This window comes from Acomys minous (assembly GCF_964271855.1).
Source record: "Acomys minous genome assembly, chromosome: 14".
NCBI lineage: Eukaryota > Metazoa > Chordata > Mammalia > Rodentia > Muridae > Acomys > Acomys minous.
In genome coordinates this window covers 21,951,061-21,973,533 of record NC_140496.1, presented here as the reverse complement: position 1 = coordinate 21,973,533, position 22,473 = coordinate 21,951,061, and the positions used below count along the sequence as shown (strand labels likewise).

The 22,473-nt window shown below is 48.9% G+C and overlaps 2 protein-coding genes and 1 long non-coding RNA gene across 4 annotated transcripts in view; 2 read left to right on the top strand and 1 right to left on the bottom strand.

The window, feature by feature from the left end:
• The window catches only part of NFATC3 (nuclear factor of activated T cells 3), a 71,798-nt gene extending 63,890 nt beyond the window's left edge, over positions 1–7,908 (top strand). Inside the window, 1 exon segment of the mRNA XM_084755673.1 lies at positions 5,282–7,908. Within this exon segment, the coding sequence (XP_084611799.1) occupies positions 5,282–5,403 (122 nt within the window). The 3' untranslated portion in view covers positions 5,404–7,908.
• ESRP2 (epithelial splicing regulatory protein 2) lies at positions 7,770–14,362 on the bottom strand. 2 transcript variants are annotated; one of them, XM_084755674.1, is made up of 15 exons: positions 14,019–14,362; positions 13,801–13,929; positions 12,302–12,415; positions 12,077–12,191; positions 11,665–11,763; positions 11,392–11,446; positions 11,212–11,322; positions 11,006–11,138; positions 10,882–10,924; positions 10,443–10,744; positions 10,137–10,349; positions 9,845–10,043; positions 9,537–9,723; positions 9,108–9,273; positions 7,770–9,020 (listed from the first exon to the last, which is right to left on the bottom strand). In XM_084755674.1, the coding sequence occupies exons 1-15, from the start codon at positions 14,217–14,219 to the stop codon at positions 8,931–8,933; spliced, it is 2,157 nt and encodes a 718-aa protein (XP_084611800.1). In that variant the 5' UTR covers positions 14,220–14,362; the 3' UTR covers positions 7,770–8,930. The 2 variants fall into 2 exon arrangements, with proteins under 2 accessions (XP_084611800.1, XP_084611801.1); XM_084755675.1 differs by having other exon boundaries at positions 11,212–11,319.
• A 339-nt stretch (positions 14,363–14,701) lies between these two features.
• LOC311582532 lies at positions 14,702–16,437 on the top strand. Its single transcript, XR_014774130.1, has 2 exons — positions 14,702–14,808; positions 15,996–16,437. It is a non-coding gene; the product is annotated as an uncharacterized lncRNA (long non-coding RNA).
• The last annotated feature ends 6,036 nt before the right edge of the window (positions 16,438–22,473 follow it).

The following is a 22,473-nucleotide window of genomic DNA, read 5'->3' as shown; positions in this document are numbered from 1 at the left end:
AGTACACTGTCCTCATGCATACCAGAAGAGAGCATCGTATTGTATTAGAGATGGTTAGCCACCATGTAGATGCTGGGAATTGAACTCAGGATCTCTGGGAGCGCAGCCAGTGTTCTTAACCTCTGAGCCATCTCTCTAGCCCTAGACGGTATTCTTTTTTTGTTGTGTTTGTTTGTTTGTTTGTTTGGGGGTTGGGATAGGGTCCTTCTGTATTGCCTTGGCTGTCCTGGACTTGCTTTGTAAACCAGGCTGGCTTCGAACTCTCAGCGATCCGCCTGTCTCTGCCTTCTAAATGCTGGGATTAAAGGCGTGCACCACCATGCCTGGTTTGTAGCCTCCATTTTGTGAAAAAAAAATAATCTCCATAGAATTGATTACCCAGAGAAATGTATAATTATGCATTTAGGAAGAAAGAAGAAAAGATAAGCTCTGGTGACTCTGCATTGTAGCTTCAAGAAGTAAATATAGAGGTGGGTTTTGTTTTGTTCTTTTGGGTTTTTTGAAACAGGGTCTCTATACATAACCCTAGCTATCCTGGAACTCCTCGTGTAGACCAGGCTGACCTCATAGAGATCTACTTGCCATTTAAAATCGACATGCAGGACTACCTGTAGACTAAACGAAGTCTTTTTCCCCCTCGATATAGAATGTCTCTAGTATGTAACTCTGGTTGTACTGGAACTCACTCTGTAGACCAGGCAAGCCTAGAACTCAAAAAAATCCACCTGTCTCTTCCTTTGTAAGGATTAAAGATGTGTATCACCACACCTAGCCTTCTAAATAGAGTCCAAATAGGGTCCAAAAGCCATTACAAAGATGAAAGAAAGGCCCTTTGAGTCAGTCCTTAACAACACCATCCTGTTGCTTTTTTGTTTGTTTGTTTTGTTTTTTTTCTTTAGGTTTTTTGAGACAGGGTTTCTCTGTGTAACTCCCTGGCTGTCCTGGACAGCCCTGGCTTTGTAGACCAGGCTGGCCTTGAACTCACAGGGATCCACCTCCTCTGCCTCCCTGGTGCTGGGATTAATGGCATGCACCACCACACCCAGCCTATTGTTTTTAAATCTAAAACATTAGATTTTACCAATAAAGACTCAGGACCCACATGCTGGGGTGAAAGCACACTAGCTCAGAGAGGCAGAGAAAGCACCCAGCTGACCTTCCTACTCAGCAGACCACCCGGAGGGGGAAAAAAAGCCCCTCCTGCTTCTCCACATTGTCTTAAGTTCCCTCAACTCAGCGTCCTTCCTTCCTGTTTGTTCCCTGTCAGCTGGCTGCTTGCTCTGACTCTTGACAATGGTTGAATTTATATAGCTCTTGGATTAAATGTCTGTGCTAGGACTGAGCCACACTTCAACTAGAAACAGGTTTTCCTAATACACAGCCTTGGGGTTCACAATGTAATCAAATATCCTACAACACCCTCCTGGCCAGAAACGGGGAATCATCTTAAAAGGAGGTAAAGGCAGGAAGATCAATATAAGTTTGAGGTTAGCTTGGTCTACATGCTAGGTCCAGGACTACATAGAGACCTGTCTGAAAAAACAAAACTAAACTAAACAAAAAGCCTCCTGAGTTTTTATATATTTATCAGTATTTCAAAAATATTCCCTGGTCACCTTGTTCCTCTGTTTGTTTGTTTGTTTTATCATACCAGTGCTCATGAAATACAACTTTGAGGGTTTTTTTTTCCCCCAAGACAGGGTTTCTTTGTTTAACCCTGGCTGTCCTGGACTAGCTTTGTGGACCAGGCTGGCCTCGAACTCACTGTGATCTGCTTGACTCTACCTCCCGAGTGCTGGGATTAAAGGCATGTGCCACCACCGAGTACAACTTTGAATTTTTAAGCATGGGAAATAGCTCTAAAGGAGAAGCCAGCCAGTACATAACAGCTTATTCTGCTCTTGTAGGACATTTCAGTGCACTAATTTGAACATTTCCTAAAGAACATTTTGTTGTTGTTACTGTTTTGTTTTGGTAACTGCAGATATTGCTGGTGCTTTTTACTCTACTTCTGTTGTGCTAGCACAGACAAATTCAGGTGTTGGGAGTTAAGTATTTTGGCTACTAAAAGTGGGCCAAATGCTATGACCTACATACTCCATTGGCACTGGTATTGACAACTGTTGACTCTTTATTTTGGGCTTTTAGTTTATTTGTTTGTTTTGTTTTTTTCTGAGACAAAGTTTCTCTGTGTAACAGCCTTGGCTGTCCTGGACTCAGTTTGTAGACCAGGCTGACCTCTAACTCACATTGATCTACCTGTCTCTGCCTCCCGAGTGCTGGGATTAAAGGCATGTGCCACCATGCTCAGCAGTGTGCTTTATTCTTTAAAATGAAGAAAATGGCCAGGCCTGGTGTCACACACTTTTGAGGCAGAGGCTGGTAGATATTTGAATTCAAGGCCAACCTGGTATACATAATGAGACCCTACCTCAGTAAGTAAATAAGGAGGAGCTGGGCATGGTAGCACACACCTTTAATTTCAGCATTCAAGAGGCAAAGGAAGGTTCTCTGGGTTCAAGGCCAGCTTCACCTACATAGAGAGTTCTAGGACAGCTAGAGATGCACAGAGACCCTATCACAAAAACAAAACACACACACACACACACACACACACACACACACACACACACGGGATAAAAACATCTTTTGCTTTTATCTGATATTGGCAGAAACATGTAAAGCATCTTGTACACTTTGTGAACTATGATGTAAATAAGTGAATGAATACACAGATGTGTGGCTATCAGAATGCGCTCTGCCTTATTATTTTGAAACAGGCCTTTCAAGCTAGGCAAGTAGCTAAGAAGCCCCAGAAATCACCCGATCTAGATCAGCTTGCTTCTGCCTCCCAAGTCAGAATTTTTAAAATTATTGTTATTTTTAATGTGCATTGCTAAGAGGTACCAGATCCCTAGAACTGGAGTTACAGACAGATGTGAGCTGCCCATGTGGGTGCTGGGAATCAACCACTGAGCCATCTCTCCAGCCTCAGAAATAGAAAAATTACATGGATTTATTTTTTAATTCCATCTCTGCATATAGATACAGGAATGCAATCTTTAAAAATTTTTAAATGATTTGTTTTATGTGTTTGAGTGTTTTGCCTGCATGTATGTATATACATTGTGTGTGCATGGCTAGGGAAGCCACAAGAGGGCGTTGGGTCCCTTGGAACTGAAGTACAGGTGGTTATGACGTGCCCCCTGAGAACTGGAAACCAAACCTGAGTCCTCTGTAAGAGCAGCAAGTGCTCCTAACTGCTGCCATGTCGTCTCTTCAGTCATCTCTTCAGAATCTCTAGTTGGGAAAAAAAAAAAGGCTAGGTATGGTAATACATACCTATAATCCCAGCAGTCCAGAGGCTGGGACAGGAGGATCCCCAGTTTAGACCAATGTAGGCCACATCAGTAAAACCCTGTCTCATAAAATACAAAGACCCCAACCCTCAACCTCCATAACAAAGGAAAAGGAATACATGGATAGGAGAAGAGCTGTGTTGTGTTTTGCTTTTTTCTCTTCTCCTTTTTGGTTCCCTTCTTTTTGTCTTGTTTTATTTTATAAGACAGGGTTTCCCTGTGTAGAATTGGCTGTCCTAGACTCGTTTTGTAGACCACGCTGGCCTGGAACTCAGAGATCTGCCTGCCTCTGCCTCCCAGAGTGCTGGGATTAAAGGTGTGCACCACCATGCCTGGCTTCTTGTTTGTTTTTAGGGGAGGACTGGAGTATCACTCTATAGCCCAGCCTCGCCTAGAGCTCCCAAGATACATCCAAGGTTGCTTCCTGAGTGCTGGGGATTGAGCCACCACACCCAGCTTGCTTTATTTTTTTCTTTCAGATGGAAATTCATGGCATTTGCCTCACAGACCATTGTATTTTTTGAGGACTTGGGCACATTAGAGAAAGCAAGAGCCTGCAATTAGAAAGGACTACATATATACAAATGCCCCCACATAATAAAGGGTACATGTATTAGGACAACAAAGTACCCCCTAACGCTTGGTGGTTTGCTCTAGCTAAAGCATTTATTTTCTTTTGCTTTGTATTCTTAGGTGGCACTGTGGGAAACCAAAAGGGAAAACTTTCCCAAAGGAATTCAAAGTAGGGAGAAGTTAGAATAAGATTTTAGAAAATGTTATGTGTATGGGTTTTGCGTGCATGTATGCCTATGTAACACACATGCATGCCTAGTGCCCTCAGAGGTCAGAAAAGGGCAAGCTTTTGCATCACCTAGAACTAAATTTACCCCGAACATTCTTTTTTCTTTTCTCTTTCTTTCTTTCTTTTTCTTTTTTTTTTTTTTTAAGTGCTTTCAGCTCTGCTTGGAGCATGAGCCTTTGGAGTAGGGACAAGAATGTTTCCTGTGTGAGCTAGGGAGATGACTTAGCACTAGCTGCAAAGCCTGGCAATGGTGGTGCACCTGGGAAGCAGAGGCCAGCTTAATCTACAGAGCAAGTTCCAGGACAGCCAGGGCTACAGAGAAACCCTGTTTCACAAAAACAACCAACAAATGTTGCTCTTGCTGAGGACCTGGGTTTGATTCCCACCACGACCACATGGTGGTTCACAGCCATCTGTAACTGCAGTTCTTGGGGGATCCTCTGTTCTCTTAGGATCTCCAAGGGTACCAGGCATGAGAGTCCCTGGTGCACAGAGCCAGGCATGGTGGCGCATGCTTTTAATCCCAGCACTTGGGAGGCAGAGGTAGGTGGATCTCTGTGAGTTCAAGGCCAGCCTGGTCTATAGAGCAAGTTCCAGGACAGCTTAGGCCTGTTACACAGAGAAACTCTGTCTCGAAAAACCAAAATAAAATAAAATAAATTTTAACAAACGGTTGCCTGTTCTCAGCCTTCTTTCTTTCTTTCTTTCTTTCTTTCTTTCTTTCTTTCTTTCTTCCCCCCTTCCCCCACGAGACAGGGTTTCTCTGTGTAGCCTTGGCTGTCCTGGACTCACTTTGTAGACCAGGCTGGCCTCAAACTCACAGAGATCCATCCACCTGCCTCTGCCTCCCGAGTGCTGGGACTACAGACATGTGCCACCAGGCCCGGCTAGCCATTTCTTTTAAAGTCCAAACTGAAATGAAGTGGGAGATGGGGGACCTGCAGCCACTTGAGGAATAACGCTTCTGCCTTTAGTGCCAATCAGCTCTGGAACAAGCATCAAGTGCTGCTGCCTTTACCATTACTTAAAGCCATCAGAAGGAAAATGTCTTAAGAGAGGAAAAGAAAACTCATATGCTATTCCTTTGAGGTTACTAATCACTCTCCTCTTTCTTTTTCAGTGAACGAGATAATTGGGAGAGACATGTCCCAGATTTCTGTTTCCCAAGGCCCAGAGGTGAGCAGAGACGCTCCTCTCCTAGGTCCAGAGTCCCCAGGTTTAGGAAGATCTGATGGGCCCTAACAGTGCTCACTGAAGCTTTGTGTCCACTTATCAACTGCTCGGCCTGCCTCTCCTGGACATTGGGTTTCCAACCAGACTTCAGAACCTGTTGTAGGAGTTGGACTCACTGCGAAAAGCAGCATTCCTCCACCTCAAGGCTTGGGCAGATTTTGTAAAAGAACAGGAACAGCATAGCTGTGGGAAAATGAGCTTCGCTTTTTTAAATATTTAAATAGGATACTTTTATATGATGGGTGCTTTGAGTGTGAATGCAGCAAACTCTATTTCAGAGGTGCTGTTCTTGCAGGTGATCTGGTTGCATAGCTGGGATTAGTAATTTGTACTGCTTTCTGGTCATTTGAAGAGCCCTTTAGTTTTGATATTTTTAAAAATAGAACTTTTGATAAAACCTTCCAGAGGCAGACAAAAAAAATATCCTAAGCCCACTCTTACACCTCAAAAACTTAGCATGCATCCTGAAGCCTTTCATAGTCATAGGAAATAAAGCCAAATGTAGCTCATACTCTTTATAAAAAGTAAAGTGTTAGGTGAATCAAACAGACCATTCCATCATTGAAGTGTTGGATATGAATACATTCCAGAGCATAGCCTTTGTAACTGTAGATCACCATCGGGCAGTCTCTCCACTAGCTCCATGTTCAAGCTATTTTTCCTCCCTCAGGGCCTTGGGTAAAATGATCATTTGTAAGGTGAATTTCAAAGGTAGGGTTTTAGCTTAGGTAGTTATTTTCTACCTACCTAACTTTTCAATGGGAGCTTCTGCCAGTAGTCTATAGTCTTTGAAGCCAGTCTACTGATAGTTCAGGCTTTGCGGTTTTAACTCTTGAGGCCAGGCTAGCAGTGTCAGGAGCTAAGTATGAATGAAGTGTGTAATGGGAGACAGAGAAAATGCAGCCGTTCAGACGAGAAGGCTTTAGGATTCACACTGGCAGGGAAGGCTTATCTCCTGTCATGTTTACAGCCTGCAGTGATTCTCACCATGGTGTCCTGACTACATGACCTAAAAACCAGCCTTTCCTTCAGAAGGCTTTGAGACACATCCGGAAATGAGGTGGTGTCACAGACCTGTCCCTCTACACCAAAGACACCTGGTGCTGCTGCTGGGGAGGCTTGTGTCCAAGGCAGGGCCCAGCAGAAACTCCAGCCTGCTGTCTACCAAAGGAGGTGCCCTGGTTGGGTACTGTTCCCAAACCCTGCCTTCACTCTTCCCTTTTAAAGTCCCTGGATTTTACAGTATGTTTTCAAATAATGTACTTTTATTCATTGAAGAAGCAAATTGAGTGCCTACAAGTGCTGTTACTCTAGGGGATTGTGACCCTTGTGTAAAGCTACATCAGGCCTGAGCAGGGCTGGCATGTTGCCCACCTCTAGTAGGCAGGGTAGGAGTTGCTAATTCAGGATGAGAGAAGTATGTGTTTATTTTTAACACGATGCTTTACATTTCTCCCCTAAAACTAGTTAGAAAACAGTCTAGCAGTAAATTGTTTTGGCCACTCTTGGAACTGGATACTTTCCAAATTTCTCTCAGAATGAGTTTTATATCAGTGAGCATTGGTAGTGAGATTTGCTTTAGGGCCCATGGTTGGTAGCCCACAGCTTCCTCATTGGCCTCTCAGGTGAACTTGCAGAGACTTGGCCAAATTTGCTTCCACCCTCTTTCCCCTGGGGCAGTTGCCTCACATGGGGTCACTGCAAGACCCCTTGGGGTGCTGCTTTGCTGCCTTCAAGAATAAAAGCCTCTACGATCCAGGGTTGCTATGCACCAAATTTTGATGCCTTTTAAATGCCTTGATGCCTGTAGCATTAGAAATGCTTTCCTATTTAAAACAGGTTAGATTTTAAAATAGAGCTTTGTATTCTATGTAAGGGTTTTGTATTAGCTTTGTATAAGCTTTCATGTAAGAGTCATATTTTTTGGCTTTGTAGATAAAGACTTAAATTTTTGTGCAAAATAGTGGTGGTAAAGCACACATCCATTGGACTATGCAAATTGATTTCTAGTAGCAGCACTGAGCAACTGGGCATTTGCTAGCATACACTCTTTCTTACTTATACTAGACCTTGGGTTGAGGAATGAAGGAGCAGCCTTCTTTTACTAGAGATGCAGAGAAACATGGCTGAAAATATTAAAAAGAGATGTTTGGGTTCACATGTGGTGCTGTTGCCCTAGGTACAACCCATCACCACCCAGGGCCAGCTAGTATCATCAGACCTATGCTGGGCCTTGCTAAGAAGCCCAGTTTCTAATATGCAAAACACACAGTCACCTTTAATGCTCAGATGGGCTCAAGTTGAAACCCTGTGTTTTATAGAACGGATGTTTGGGTGAAGAAATTGGTTCTCAGTTACGTTTACAGCACTAGGGATTGTGTTTTCTTGTACATTTTGTATTTTAAAATCTTTTATAGGAGTTCAGTACTCCTTACATACAAAGGGAAGACGAGCCAGCAGTTCAGGCTCTTCCTCGATTACAGTGCTGAAATAATAAACAGTGAACAGATCACAGTCTCCTTGAAGTTTGAGTTTTTGTCCACCTGGGGCTAGTGTGGAGCCCTCAAATGCTAAGGGCTCTGTGGCTTTTGAAAAGTCTATTTGATCAAAAATGTTAGTTCACTTTACAGAGAAGGTAGAACTCAAACTTCCTTCTGAGACTTGAGTTCTGCACCCTTTAATCGGTGCAAAGGACATGCCATGGCATTTACTGGCTTCTGGACAACTGGTCTCCCAAGGTGTTGCAAGAAAAAGTTGACACAGTCCCCTTTAACCTGAGTTTTGCATGTGCTTTCTGCCCTCTGGTGCTCTCTGGGGATACTGCAGCAGCACAATCTAGAATAGCTGGGGGGGGGGGGGGGCGTTGTTTGTGGTAGGGGGCTAAATATGCAGAATAGATTGGATTTGAACTTGAGGCAGTCCTTCTGCCTCTGCCTCTTGAGTGCTGGGGTTACAGCCATGAACCATCATATCCAGCTGGCGGGTTTCTCTGGTTGGAGCGGGGTTAGCATACTTATTGTGAGACTACCCCTGGCACTTTGTTTCTGAGGTCCAGGTATCCTGAGGGTGGGTGCTGACTCACCCTCTTCCTGCCTCCTGCAAGGATAGAGACAGTAAAGAATTGGGGTCTCTATTCAGACTCAAGTAGACTCTTGATTCTCCTATAAGTTATAAATATTAAAGGTACCAGGCCTTGACATTTTACAAAGGAAACACAGGCCTGCTGTGCACCCTTCAAATCCAGTACTTGAGGGCCAAGGACAGGTTGAAGTCTTTCTGGGTGTCACACCATCATGAACAGAGCAGTCCCATCACATCCCAGCCCTGCCTATAAGGTAGCCATCATCTTTGGGGTAAGCAGGCAGAGAAACAACGGTACGTGGTAAGAAGGAGAGTAGTGCCGAGCTTTGTCTTTTCCAGGTGCCTTTGAGAGCTTTGACAAGCCAGAAAGGAGCTGCTGGATTGAGGGTGCTCTGGACTCAGGAAAGGCACGTTAGCTGGAGACATCAGCTCAGTCTACTTCCTGGTTTCTTCTCCTACAAACACACCCACTCCTTGGGGGTTTGTAACACGGTTCGAGGTGTGTCACTGACAGGCATCAGAGTGGTGTAATCATCAGGAGCCAGCTGCAGAAGTGACACAGACTTAAGGGATGGAACTCCAGGTTCAGCTAGGCCCTCCCTCCGGCCCTGCCAACAACACAACCTCCTCACCTGGTAGGCTTGAAAAACACTGAGCAGATCCTTCATACCAGCCGTGTATGGGACCCCCTGCATGCGGACCAGGGCTCCTGGCTGTGACAACATTGAGGTGGGAGTAGAGGCCAAGGCAGCAGGAGGTGTTGTAAGATAGCCTACAGTAGTGGGAGAGACTGGGGGGCTAGGGCGGGAGAGACAGAAGTTTAATCATACTTTCTCTCTGCATCCTAGACCAGTACCACCATCCTTCCATACCTGTGCTTTACGTTTGATCCTTTCTACTTTCTGTGCTCTGCTGCTACAGTGGTATCTCCCACACCCATAACTCCCTTGCCATATCAAGAGGAATTCTGAATTTTAACAGATCTTGGATTATCTGGGGTAGAAATGTATTAGGATCCTTCCCCCAAACGGTGACAGCAGGTCTGAGTCTGTCCACGATACCTGGGGTAGTAGGCCGTGTAGTTCATGTAGAGTTGAGTGGCTGGCCCTGGGTAGTAGGCCAGAGGAGCGGGGGCAGCAGATACCCTGGCAGCTGGAAGCAGTGCGTTAGAGTGATAGAGTGCTGTCGTCTCTGTGGGAATAAGGGCTGGGGTGGCCTGGAAGGTGGCGTAGGTAGGCGGTGAGAGGCCTAGAGACAAGAGGAGAGCACATTGATAGAGAGCCTACAATTTCCCTGAATAGGGCAGCTAGAATAGAAAGTGGTGGCTTAGTTCCCACATGCCCCCTCCTCTAGCCCACGAACCACTCACAGGGCAGTTTGCAGGGTGGAGGGGACATGCCACTGCGGCTCAGAGACCCCCCCATCAGCACGCGGCTCATCTCCTCTGTGGAGCAAGGGACTACTTCCACATAGCGTTCTTTCATCAACTTCTTGTGGCAGCGCTGGGCAGCAGCCAGAGCACGCTCCACTGACATCATCTGGATGAAGGCATCACCAGATGGCCGGCCCTGCGCATACCACCTTGTAAGCAGTTTGTCACATATAAAAGTGCCTTACCCTTTCCTACCCTGTGTGGATGCCCTTCCTGGTGGCAGTCTCACCTGCTGGTTGAGCACCATATGCACACCATGAGGCCTAATGTCAGCTGCTGCCTCTCCTAGAAAACTCAGAATGTCTTCAATGGTGGCAGTGTAGGGCAGACCTCGAAGGCGGACACAGTCTCTCCCAGTCCCTCCTGCCAGTGGGAAGGGAATGGGCAGCAGCGGGGCAGTCAGTGTGGGAAGGAGTGGACTGGTTGCGTAGCGGTTAAGGACCTAGTAAAAAGGCAACAGGTTTATCACGGAGGGGACCCAAGGCACTTCTTGAAGAAGCCCCACATTGGGGCATGAGGAGCGTTGAGTGCTCACCTGCTGCACCTCTGCTGCAGTGCTCCTGAAGAGTTCAATGTACCGCTTACCCAGCATGCCTTTGTGCCTGCGCAGAGCAGCCTGCGCCAGTTCCTCACAGGCAAAGAGAGCAAAGGCATCCCCAGTTGGCCTGCCATCAGGGTGGCGCACAAAGAGCAACCCATCAGCGCCCCCAGTCACTGGGCATTCTGGCCCCAAGAAGCCTAGAACATCCGCTGGCCCGGCTGAAAAGGGCAGTCCCCGGAGCCTCAGGATCACTTGATCTTCCCGTGATAAGAAACGAGCCACCTCTAGTGATGTGCCTAGGTTGGGAGGACAGGAGTCCCTTGCTGATTTTATCCTTGTAGCATGCACCCGCAGGGGACCCAAGAGGCAGTGAGTGGTAGGAAATAGGTGGTCAAGACAAGAGAGAACTTAGGCCCTCTGTGGGCACACTCACCCCCTGCGATCTTTACAAACTCCTCCCCTGTGGCTTTATATACCTGTGGGGATAGAGAACAGCCTGTAGGTCTCTCAGTCCTTACTTAGCTTTGCCCTGCTCCACTTCAAGCCCAAAGCCCTACCTCAATATAGCGGACACCCATGTGGTGCTTGTGTCTCTGCAGCGCTAGGTCCCGCTGCTCGCTGTCCACGAACCGGATGAGGGCCTCGCCATTTCTGCGGCCCTGGGCATTGAGACAGAGTGCTACGCCACCCCTGTGGAGCCAGTGTTGTTAGTGCCTCCTGGGTAGGCTTGCCCTCTTAACCCCTCCCATCCTGCCACACCCACCTGGCAATGTTGAGCCCTTTGAAGAATCGAGCCACATCCTGGTCTGAAGACTGCCAGGGCAACCCACGGGCCCGTACTACAGTCTCATTGTCCACCACATCAGCCTTGCTGCTGTGGGGGCAGGGCACAGGATCAGCGCTGTCCAAATATTGTCACCCCCACCCCAGCTCCCACACTCACCAAGGGCCCGTCTCATATTTCTGCTTTATCGCCTCTGGCTTCGAAAACAACTGACCTGAGAGGAGATGGCATGGGGGGGGTCAGCAGGGTCTGGTGGAGGAAGTCTCCCCACCAAGCTCTGCAAAAATAGGACAGGTGAGGGAATTGAGGTGACAGAGGAGTTTCCACCTTGTGTTCTCTTTGAGAAGGTCACAAGTCTGCAAGAGGACTCAGGAAGTAACGGACACTTCACCCAACCCTGGCAGTAGGTGACAAGCAGTCCAAGAAGCTTACCATTGGGCCCTTCAAGTAGGTGTAGGATAACAGCTACCATAGTCTTCACTTCCCAGACCCCGAAGTCATCTTCTGTAGGATCTGTTTCTAGTCCCAAGGCTACAGGCAGAGAAGTGACAACTAGAATCTAGGTCCATATACCACACACACACACACACACACACCCCAGACACGCACAGAATCCTGGCAGACACTAGTTGTGGCCCAGTTCACACATGCACCCACAAGTCCTCAGACCAAACACAGACATGCCCACATTCCAGATGTATCCCAGCACAGATGCAGATACAGTGCCCTAAAGGATGAGGCCCAAGACAGAGACTTGCCTACATTAATATAACCCATACAGCAGTGTACACACACTTGGACAGATGAAGCCACCCCTCCACCTTCACCCTGCTGGGTCAGATACCCTGTGCCATGGTGCCCACTGTGAGGTCTCTAGCAGAGCAAGCGCTTGGGTGCTGCATATGGAACTCTCTGCGGAGGTCGTAGAAGGAGAAGAAGGTATCCGGGAGCACCAGGTTCTGGGAGCACGTGGGAGCGAGGGTGAATAAGTAAACGAAGGTGTCTTGCCCAGCCCCATAACAACAGGGGCCTTGGGAACCCAACCACCCATGTGCCCTCAATGGCGTACCTTCCTGGAGGCCTCGGGGTGCAGAACCTGTCGCAACAGCTGCTGCCCATCAGTGCAGAGCACATAGGGGCCCCCGCCCAGCAGAGCCACATCCCCGCTCACCAGCTGTGAGAACTGGGGACAGGGAGTGGAGACTCAGACATAGATTCACAGCTTAGGCAGGCTGAAACTGGGGGTAGGAGGAGGAGGGAGGGACTCAGGCTGCAAAGCTGGTTCAGCAGGATGTTCAGCACTACCCTGCCTGGGAAGTAGAAGCCTTGCCCTATATCCCAGGCCCCTAATCCCCACCTCTGCCCTAGTCCACTGTCACCTCCTCCAGGCTAAATGAGAACAGTCACACATAACCCAAGCCCCCATCAAACACACTCCAGGAGTCTGGAGTGGGGCCAGAGCAAACACCTGGTGGAGTGAGGCAAGCAGGTGGGGCGGGGAGGGGCAAAGCAGGTTAAACCTGTCCTGGACCAGGCACCACCCTCAGACAGGAGGGGGAGGTTCACACCTGCCTGAGGGCCAGAAGGCTCATGGTCAATGGCAGCCCCGCCCCTTGGTCTGACCAACCCCAGAACAGAGGAACACCAAGGACAGAGCTTCATACTTGGACACTGGCAGCAGCCTGAGCTTTGACCCACACCCTATCGACCAACTGGCACTGAACTGTTTGCTCATAGAGGGGGTGGCCCTCTGAAGGCTGCCCAGCATGCTCCTGCCCTTTCCCTGCCAAGTCTGTGACACTTTGCAACCTAAGGCCGGCAGAGCAAAGCACCCAGATTTTCTACAGCACTCTCCCAGGTGAACAGAAGGTTAGGCCTGGAGCCCCTGTGCAACATGCTCAGATTCAGCATCTTTATGTTTCCTCATTAAGAACCACAGAGTTGGAAGAGGAAAGAATCTATGCTTCTGAAAGACTTCCACTCATCACAACTCAGTCATGGGGTGAGTGCAGCGGTGCAAACACGGAAAATAGCAATGAGACTGAGCTCCTCTTGGCCAGGGTTGTGGGGAAGGCACGTTCCTTAGGCCTTTGGGCTCAGCACGCAGGTAGCCCCTAGGTATTGTAGGGACAGCACCCACGCCTGGCCAGTAGACTGAGACAGGCCCAAACCAGCCGCCCTCACCTAGCGGCGTCTGCCCCTGAGGCAGACACCGCCCTACGCCCTCACTCCAGACGCTCCCAGGAGGGCGGGCTAGAGAGACCAAGAGCTCTCTATAGCCAAACCTGAGCCCCTCCACATTATTTCTGAGGCGTCTGGGCCTCGGCTACCCGAGAGGAGGGAGACGAGGGGTTGATCCCTCAGCAGGAGTTGGAAAGTGAGGCTCCCCTGCAAATGGTCTAGGACAGGCTCACGCCGTAGTAGCTCAAAACTTTCAACCCTTACAGAACGTGCCAGTGGGTCGCGGTGCTCCAGGCCTCGCCTCCTGCCCCTCTCTGCTCCCACCGCGTGGAAGCGTCCCTGCAGCCCCGCAGTTCCACCACCACCCACGCGGGCACCCACGCTCACCTGCTGCAGCACCTTGTCCAAGGACTCCGCCCGCGCTAGGCTGTCTGCGCTGAGTCCGCTCGCCTCGCGGCACTGTGGACTCAGTGCAGCCGCCTCAGCCCGAACTAGCGACTTGTGCAGCGTCCCCACCTAAGAGCACCAAGGGTAACTCGATGAGCCGCTGTGCCTCGCCGGCCTTGAAGTGTCCTGCGGGCCCCCGCCACCTCTTTCCACCCTACCTGTCGGCTGCGCGGCTCCACCACTTGCCAAACTAGAAGAATTAAGTCGGTCTCGTCCGAGCCTAGGTCCGGCCCCAGTGCACCCGCCGTGGCCCCGAACAAAACGACGAGCGACTGGGGTCCGGGGCAGGGGTCTGTGGCGGAGTCTACCGTGGGATCTGGGCCAGGGGGTGGGGGCGGCGGCGGCGGCGGTGGAGTCATGGCCGCAGAGGAAGGGGGCGCTCGGCCACACACACGCGGACCGACGAGGCGCACGCACGTACCGACCGACGGCAGACAGACGATCTTGGGCGGGATCCGGTGTGTTGGGGGCGGCACCTGCGGCGGGGCTAGTGCAGTGGGAGCTGCAGAGACCCGCCCGCGGTGCCCTTTGGGGCTGGGCGGCGCGGCTGCTGGTCCCAGCCTACTCGGACGAGTTACCTGCGGGCCCCGAGGGCCACGTGATCCGGGCGGCCCCGGGAACCTCGCGGGAGGGCCAGAACCCTGCCCAGGAGGCAGGAACTCACTTCAGCCGAGCCGTGAGCTCGGCGGCTGGAGTCCCACCTCTTGGTGCGGTCCTGCGAGACTCCTGGAACGAACCCATTCTTTCTCCTACTTCCTCTCCAGCAGGCACTATGAGTCCTCCACAAAAGAATGTGCAGGATCAGAGGCCTTTTCCATTCCGAGAAGGTCGCTTGAGATCCGTGAAGGTCACCAGGAGGCAATCTAGGGGCTGTAGGGGTCGCGACATCCGGCTTGGGGTTTTAATGGAAGTCACAAAGGGTCAAAAGCCAACAGTGAGCGCTACCAGGTATATCCACTGGAAGCAGGTGGGAGAGATCCGTTGGGGAAAGGGAGGGCGGCAAAGATCAAGGGTTCTTAGAGCTGTGGGCGGTCACTAAAGATCACAAGAAAGGACGTGCCCGTACAGGTGTTAGAGTCGGCCTTGGACTGCGTTGGCGAAGTGCCGGCCGTGCAAAGCGCAGTCACTGTGGACGCCAGGGCTCAGGCCTTGATGCCAGGGTAGCAGAATCTCTCATAAACCCTAGAGAGCTGCATCTTAAATGAGGCTGAGCCATATGGTTAGGGGCCTGGAGACTCAGCCTTCCAACCGTACTTAGAGTTTACCTGCCTGTTTTGGTCTTTCTTGGACGATATGCGTGTTGTCTGGAGATCGAAAGCTCTCTGGCAGGTACCGGCTAGCGTTGAGCTAGCAGGCTGCAAAGTCTGCATCCCAACCCAGTTCAGACTAGTCCCATTCGCCACACGCAGTTTGGTGAGGCTCCCCTACTCTTGTTTCCAGGTCTCCCTGCGCGCTCCTTATAGTTTTCCCTCTACTCTACTGTAATTAGTAACTGGTGTGAGGAGAGTGATACAGACTGGCGTGGGATTTAGAGATACAGGATGCCAAAGCCGAAGAAACACCTTGTATGTTTGGAAAAGCGGGGCCCTACATATCAACCTTGGATAAAAGGCAGCCCAGAATCCGGGTGCATCCCTAATTCATGCCCAAAGAAGGGTACTAGTACGGAGCCAGAGAAACCAGAGTAGCAAAGGAACACAGTGACCCGACATAATAATGTAAAGTGGCTGCTGTGCGCACCCTGCAGCCACTCTCCCGACAGCCCACCCCGCCAACCTCCTAAGCCCCGCCCCCACGATAAGCCTGGAATGTCAAATATTTGCTCTAGGTACCCAGCTCAACTGTGAGGTAAAGCCACTCCCCTGCACCCTCCCATTCCGGAGTGCGCCTGCGTCAGTGCAGGCTTTCCGGTGGGACACTCCCTTTCAACTAGTTCCTTCTACCCGCCACTCCCCCACCCTTCACCCTGGTTATTTAAAGGTCGGCTTCCCTCTGCAAGCTCCGGATCCTATGAGACAGAGCCACGGCGTCGCTACACGGCTATCTCAGTGCTACCGGTATAGTTGTCTACCCACAACCTCCCAGCAAGGCTCCCTCACTCATTTAACCTGTAGACCTCACCTCCCAATTCTCAGGAGATCTTCCGCTGTGAGATCCCCAGCTGTCCTTAGCCCGCTGGAAAGAAGTGGCTCTACCCAGCTTCCTACTAGGTAGCGAACATGAAACACCCGACTGGAAGAACTGGGCAGCTCCATTCAACTCTGGTGCGCTCATCCAGCCATTCCCTATAGTAAAACTATTCCAGATCCTCAAAGTCTTTTGTGCCGTGCATGCCATAACGCGTGTGTGGACGCCAAAGGAAAACTCGTGGAAGTTTGGTTCTCTCCTTCCGCCAAAAGAATCCTGGGCATGGCAAGCTTGGTTGCTTGGTTGGTTGGCTTGGGTTTTTTGAGACAGAGTTTCTCTCTGTAGCCCTGGCTGTCCTGGAACTTGTTCTGTAGGCCAGGCTGGCCTCGAACTCACAGAGATCCTCCCACCTCTTCTTCCCGAGTGCTGGCATTAAAGGTGTGTGCACCAGCTCCCGACCCATGTTTGGTGTTTTTTGGTTTGTTTTGTTTGTTTTCGAGTCAGGGTTTCTCTGTGTACCCTTGGCTGTTCTGGACTTGCTTTGTTGACCAGGCTGGCCTCGAACTCACAGCAATCCACCTGCCTCTGCCTCCGGACTAAAGGTGTGAGCCAGCACGCCCGGCTCCATGTTTGGTTTTTTGAGACTGGCTTTTATGTATCACTAAATAGCGGAGGATGATCTTGCAAACCTGAATTTCCTTCCTTCACTTTCCAAGTGCTTGAGAACCCAGCTAGAAGTGCTTGAGCTACTTTGAAAGTTCCAGACTGTAAATAAATAAAGCCAAAAAGATTAGTGGCTGAGTGTAGACTTGGAATCACCACACCCAAGAGGCTGAGGCAGAAGGTTCAGGCCATCCTGAACTGCTGACTTAAGCAAAAATAAATACTTTTTAAAGTTAATTATTTAGCCAAACAGTGGTGGCTCATGCCTTTAATCTAGGATTTTGGAAGCAGAGGCAGGTGGGTCTCTCAGTTCAAGGCCAGTTTGGTCTACAGAGTGAGTTCCAGGACAGCCAGGGTTACACAGAGAAACCCTGCCTTAAAAAAACAAAACAACAACAAAAATTATTTATAGCCAAGTGTGGTAGTGTATGCCTTTAATCCCAGGAGAGACAAGTGGATCTTTGTGAGTTCAAGGCTAGCCTGGTCTAGGACAGCCTTCATACAGAGACCCTGTCTCAAAACAAGCAAATCAAATAATGATGGGCTGTAAATCGCCCTATCATTTAATAGACAAGTTTTCACTCCTTTCCCTCCCCTATGAAGCAAACTTAACACTTTTTTTTTTAAAGACAGAATCTCAATATTGTAGCCCTTACCTGGTCTAGAACTCTCTGTGTAGACCAGGCTTGCCTTGGTCTCACAGAGATCCAAATGCTCTGCCTCTCAAGCACTGGGATTAAAGGTATATGCTACCTGGGCTGGAGAGATAGCTCAGCAGTTAAGAGCACGCTTCCTAGAGGACCTGAGTTCAAGCCCCAGCAACCTCATGGTGGCTCACAACCATCTGTACTGGGATCTGATGCCGTCTTCTGGCCTGCAGGTGTATATGCAGATAGAGCATTCATATACATAAGGTCATATATATATATATACATATATATATATATATATAGTCATATATATATATATATATACATATATATATATATAGTCATATATATATACTAAGTCTTAAAAGAAAGAAACAACAAAAGGTGTTCACCAGCCAGGTGTGGTGACACATGCCTTTAACCTCAGATCTCAGACGGCAGAGGCAGGCAATTCACTGTGAGTTCAAGGCCAGCCTAGTCTACAAAATGAGTCCAGGACAGTCAAGACTACACAGAGAAACCCCGTCTCAAAAGACAAATAAACAAAAAAAACCAAAACAAGATCTATTAATCATGTATTGTCCCAGTCCTCAAGGACAGGCCTTCCACATCCTGCTCATTATGGGGCTGTCCAGGCTTGTGAATTAATCATCCTGGTGTTTGTTTTTCACAGTATTGGAACTTGTTTTGTAGACCAGGCTGGCCTCAAACTCCTAGAGATCTGCCTATCTGCCTCACCATGTAACACCATGCCCAGCTGCTTTTCTTCTTCTCCTCCTCCTCCTCCTTCTTCTTCTTTTCTGTTTTTTTTTTTTTTTTTTTTTTTGAGACAGGGTTTCTGTGTGTAGCCTTGGCTGTCCTAGCCTCACTTTGTAGACCAGGCTGGCCTCAAACTCACAGCAATCCGCCTGCCTCTGCCCCCAAGTGCTGTGATTAAATGTGTGTGCCTGGCTTTTTTTTTTTTTTTCAGATTTGTTAATTTATTATGTATACAGTGCTCTACCAGAAGAGGGCATCAAATCACATTATAGATGGCTGTGAGCCACCATGTGGTTGCTGAGAGTTGAACTCAGGACCTCTGGAAGAGCAGTCAGTGCTCTTAACCTCTGAGCCATCTCTCCAGCCCCTTCCCAGCTGCTTTTTCTTTCTTTCATTTATTTATTTTTGGTTTTTTTGAGGCAAGGTTTCTCTAAGTAGCCTTGGCTGCCCTGGACTTACTTTGTAGACCAGGCTGAGATTAAAAGCCTGTGCCACTGTGCCTGGCTGCCATTTTAAAAAATTTAATGTGGGGCCGGGCGTGGTGGCGCACGCCTTTAATCCCAGCACTCGGGAGGCAGAGGCTGGTGGACCGCTGTGAGTTCGAGGCCAGCCTGGTCTATAAATTGAGTCTAGGACAGCCAAGGCTACACAGAGAGACCCTGTCTCAAAAAACCAAAAAAAAAATTTTTTTTAAATGTGTATGAATGTTTTACCTACAAGTATATATATATGTATACATACCATGTGCAATGCCTGGTGCTCACAGAGATCATAAGGTGTCAGATCCCTGGAACTGGAGTTAGCAATGATTGTGAGTCACTTGTGGGTGCTGGAGTTGAGTAAGGATCCCCAGAAAGAGCAACAGTGCACTAACTGTTGAGCTATCTCTTCAGTCCCTGCTTTCTATGCCTGCAGCAGTAAATTCCTTTGCACCATGGGGCCTTTTCTTTGGTGGCTTTGCCTCCAGCCCACATCTGCTCTTCCTGGATATTTTCACCTCTCAAAGTACCTTGTAAACTATAGGGAGCCTCTATGTAGTCTGTGTCTTCTACACTGATGAAGGTCCCAGCCACGGTCAATCCTCACTCTACTGCTTGTTTCTGTGGTGATTAATGAAGGAATGAATACCGAACAGAGGTACCCAAATTGCACTCTATGAAGAAGAGACTAAGGCTCTCTCACTCACAGGGGTGGGGTGTGGGATGTTGGCACAAATTCTTATGTTAACAGGAGTGGTGAGAAATCGTCCTCTTGCTTCCCTTCGGAAAAAAAAATGTATACAACTTTTTTTTTTTTTTTTTTTTTTTTTTTTTTTTTTTGAGACAGGGTTTCTCTGTGTAGCCTTGGTTGTCCTGGACTCACTTTGTAGACCAGGCTGGCCTCGAACTCACAGTGATCCGCCTGCCTCTGCCTCCCGAGTGCTGGGATTAAAGGCGTGCGCCACCACGCCCGGCCCGTATACAACTTTTAAAATATGCACTGGTAGTTTGCATGCTTCTATGTCTGTGTGAGGGTGTTGGATCCCCTGGAACGAGTTATAAACAGCTGTTAGCTGCCATGTGGACGCTGAGAATTGAACTCAGATCCTTTAGAAGAGCAGTCAGTGCTCTTAACTGCTGATCCATCTCGCCAGCCCTCCCTTTTTGACCAGAAAAGAACCTGCGATAGAACAAGATTAAAGTAGAGGATCATTTCTCTCCCTCAGCTGCTTGCAGCTAACCCCACTTCCAAAGGTAGCCAAAAATAGCGAACTCACCCAAAATGTTCATCTTTGAGTCTTTGCATAACCACTTAAGGCCACCAGAGGGCGCGCCGACTCTGTGGCTTCAACCTATTTGAGAGAAGCAGGGGTGGGGGTGGGGGTGGAGATAAGGGGTGAGGATGAAGTGTTAAAGCACATATCCCTCTGTGAGCAATAACCGGGCCAGAGAGAGAACGCCTTGATGCTACCAGCCAAGCGGTGGTTCCCTCCATCTTCAGAATCTACATGTTGCTCCTGAGACACAGGATTTAATCTACTGGTTGAGTCTCATACATGTAAATAATGTAGTCCTATTACACTCATCCCTGCGCCTACTGCCCCTCCTCCCACCAAATTCTACTCCACTTTCCTGTCTTTTTGTTTTATTTTGGTTTTTGTCTGTCTGTCTGTCTGTCTGTCTGTCTGTTTTTGGAAGAGGGCACCAGATCTCAATCTAGATGGTTTGTGAGCCACCCTGTGGGTGTTGCTGGGAATTGAACTCAGGACCTTTGGAAGAGCAGCCAGTGTGCTCTTAACCTCTAAGCCATCTCTGCAGCCCTCTGCTACAATTCTTTCGCTCTCTGGACTGCTGGAACACTTACCTACCTTTGTTGTCCTGGAAAACTACTTCTCTTCAAGTAAAACAACCTTCCTTGATGCTTAGGCCAGATTGGATGTTCTGTTCTGGGTCCTCGCCTCCTGTTTCCGGGCTGAATGGCTAATTGGGTTGGAGTTTGGCCCTTCGTTGACCCCAGGAAGGCTCTGGAAGTAGAGGAATAGTGGCCTGCAGAGTCTAGAGAGGACTGGTTGACATCCAAATGGGCCTATGAGCACTAAATGGCTTCGGAAGTCCTGGTTTTGGTTTGGTCTCCGTAGGGGACCTAGAAGCATAGGTCTGTGAGGGGGAGCAGTAGGCACCGTGGAGGTCGTTGGCTGTGGAACGGAGCAACACTGGGCTGGCATCTGGCTTCTAAGTTTATCCCTCCTTCCAGCCTTTTCCCAGAGTCTGCTCTCCACAGGACTGTCCTCTTCCTTTCTCAGACCCCAAGCTGACCCTCATCACCTCTTAGTCTTCTTTCTCCTCTAAGCCAGATAGGAACTAGGACCCTTTTTTGGAAGTTTGGAAGCAGTTGAGAGAGAACATCACTGGTACATTTAACATTTTGTTGTTGTTGTTGTTGTTTTAAAGATTTATTTATTACTATGGTATACAGTGTTCTGCTTACATGTACACCTGCACACCAGAAGAGGGCACCAGATCTCATTATTGTGAGCCACCATGTGGTTACTGGGAATTGAACTCAGGACCTTTGGAAGAGCAGCCAGTGCTCTTAACCTCTGAGCCATCTCTCCAGCCCCACATTTTACATTTTAAACATCTGTCGTATCCTAGGAACAGATAGCTTGCTCTCGCAGTGTGCGTGGCCTAGTGGGAGCCAGGGAAGGTGCCTCAGATGCAGTGGTTATTTCTGGGCTAAAGCCTAAGGGAAGAGTTTAGCAGAGACACCCCCCCCCCCTTAACTGGGGGAACGCAAGGTATCACTGCAGCAAGCTCGAGTCCCAGAGGATCCTGTTCCAGCCAGCAAGGAAGTCAGAGGCAGGAGGTGAGTGGGCTGCAGAGAAGGTGAGATTAACCAGGGAAATAAAGGCAGGCCACTATTCCAGGTCCTCCGTCCCTGGGAGTGAGAAGGACACTGTAGAGGAGCTGTGACTTAGAGGAAGGGAGAAGGGTGGGACCCTGACTCATGGTGTCCACCTGGCACATGGACTACGTCCCTCCAGGAGAGCAACATTGGAACACCTGTGAGGGTACAGGAAATGTGATTTTCAAGAGGAATGCTGGCAAGACTTGCTGATCACCTAAGTTGTAGGTTAGAAAAGCAAGGAGTTGGGGCTGGAGAGTTGCTGAGTGGTCAAGAACATGCTGTTTTGGCATGTTTGCTTCCCAGCACCCATAACCCGGTTGGCCTACAACTTCCTGTAACTCATCTCCGTGGGATCCGATGCCTTCCACTCTCCAGTGGCACCTGCTTTCATGGCCATAAACTTCCATGCCCATGTCATTTAAAACAATAAAAGCAAGTTGGGTGTGGTGGTGCAGGCCTTTAATGCCAGCACTTAGGAGGCAGAGGCAAGTGGATCTCTGAGTTCTAGGACAGCCAAAGCTACAAAGAGAAACCCTGTCTCAAAAAACTAAAATATGCTGGGCGTGGTGGCGCACGCCTTTAATCCCAGCACTTGGGAGGCAGAGGCTGGTGCATCACTGTAAGTTCGAGGCCAGCCTAGTCTACAAAGTGAGTCCAGGACAGCCAAGGCTATACAGAGAAACCCAGTCTCGGGGGGAAAAAAACCACTAAAAATTAAATTAATATTAATAACAACAACAACAACAGCAAGTTGGGTATGGTGACGTATGCCTTTAATCCCAGCACTGGAGAGGCAGAAGCAACAAGTTCTCTGTGAGTTCGGTGCTAGCCTGGTCTACAGAGCAAGTTCCAGGACAGCCAGGGCTATACAGAGAAACCCTGTCTCAAAAAAAACAAAAACAAAGCTGGGTGTGGTGGTGCACGCCTTTAATTCCAGCACTTAGGAGGCAGAGGCAGACAGATCACTGTGAGTTTGAGGCCAGCCTGGTCTACAAAACGAGTCCAGGACAGCCAAGGCTATAAAGAG

Coding starts and splice junctions, on each gene's coding strand:
- ESRP2 (XM_084755674.1), bottom strand. CDS start 14,219: ATGACTCCACCGCCGCCGCCGCCGCCCCCACCCCCTGGCCCAGATCCC. Junction 12,192..12,301: donor ACCCCGAGGCCTCCAGGAAG/GTACGCCATTGA, acceptor ACGTGCTCCCAG/AACCTGGTGCTCCCGGATAC. Junction 9,724..9,844: donor TCCACCCTGCAAACTGCCCT/GTGAGTGGTTCG, acceptor TCTTGTCTCTAG/GCCTCTCACCGCCTACCTAC.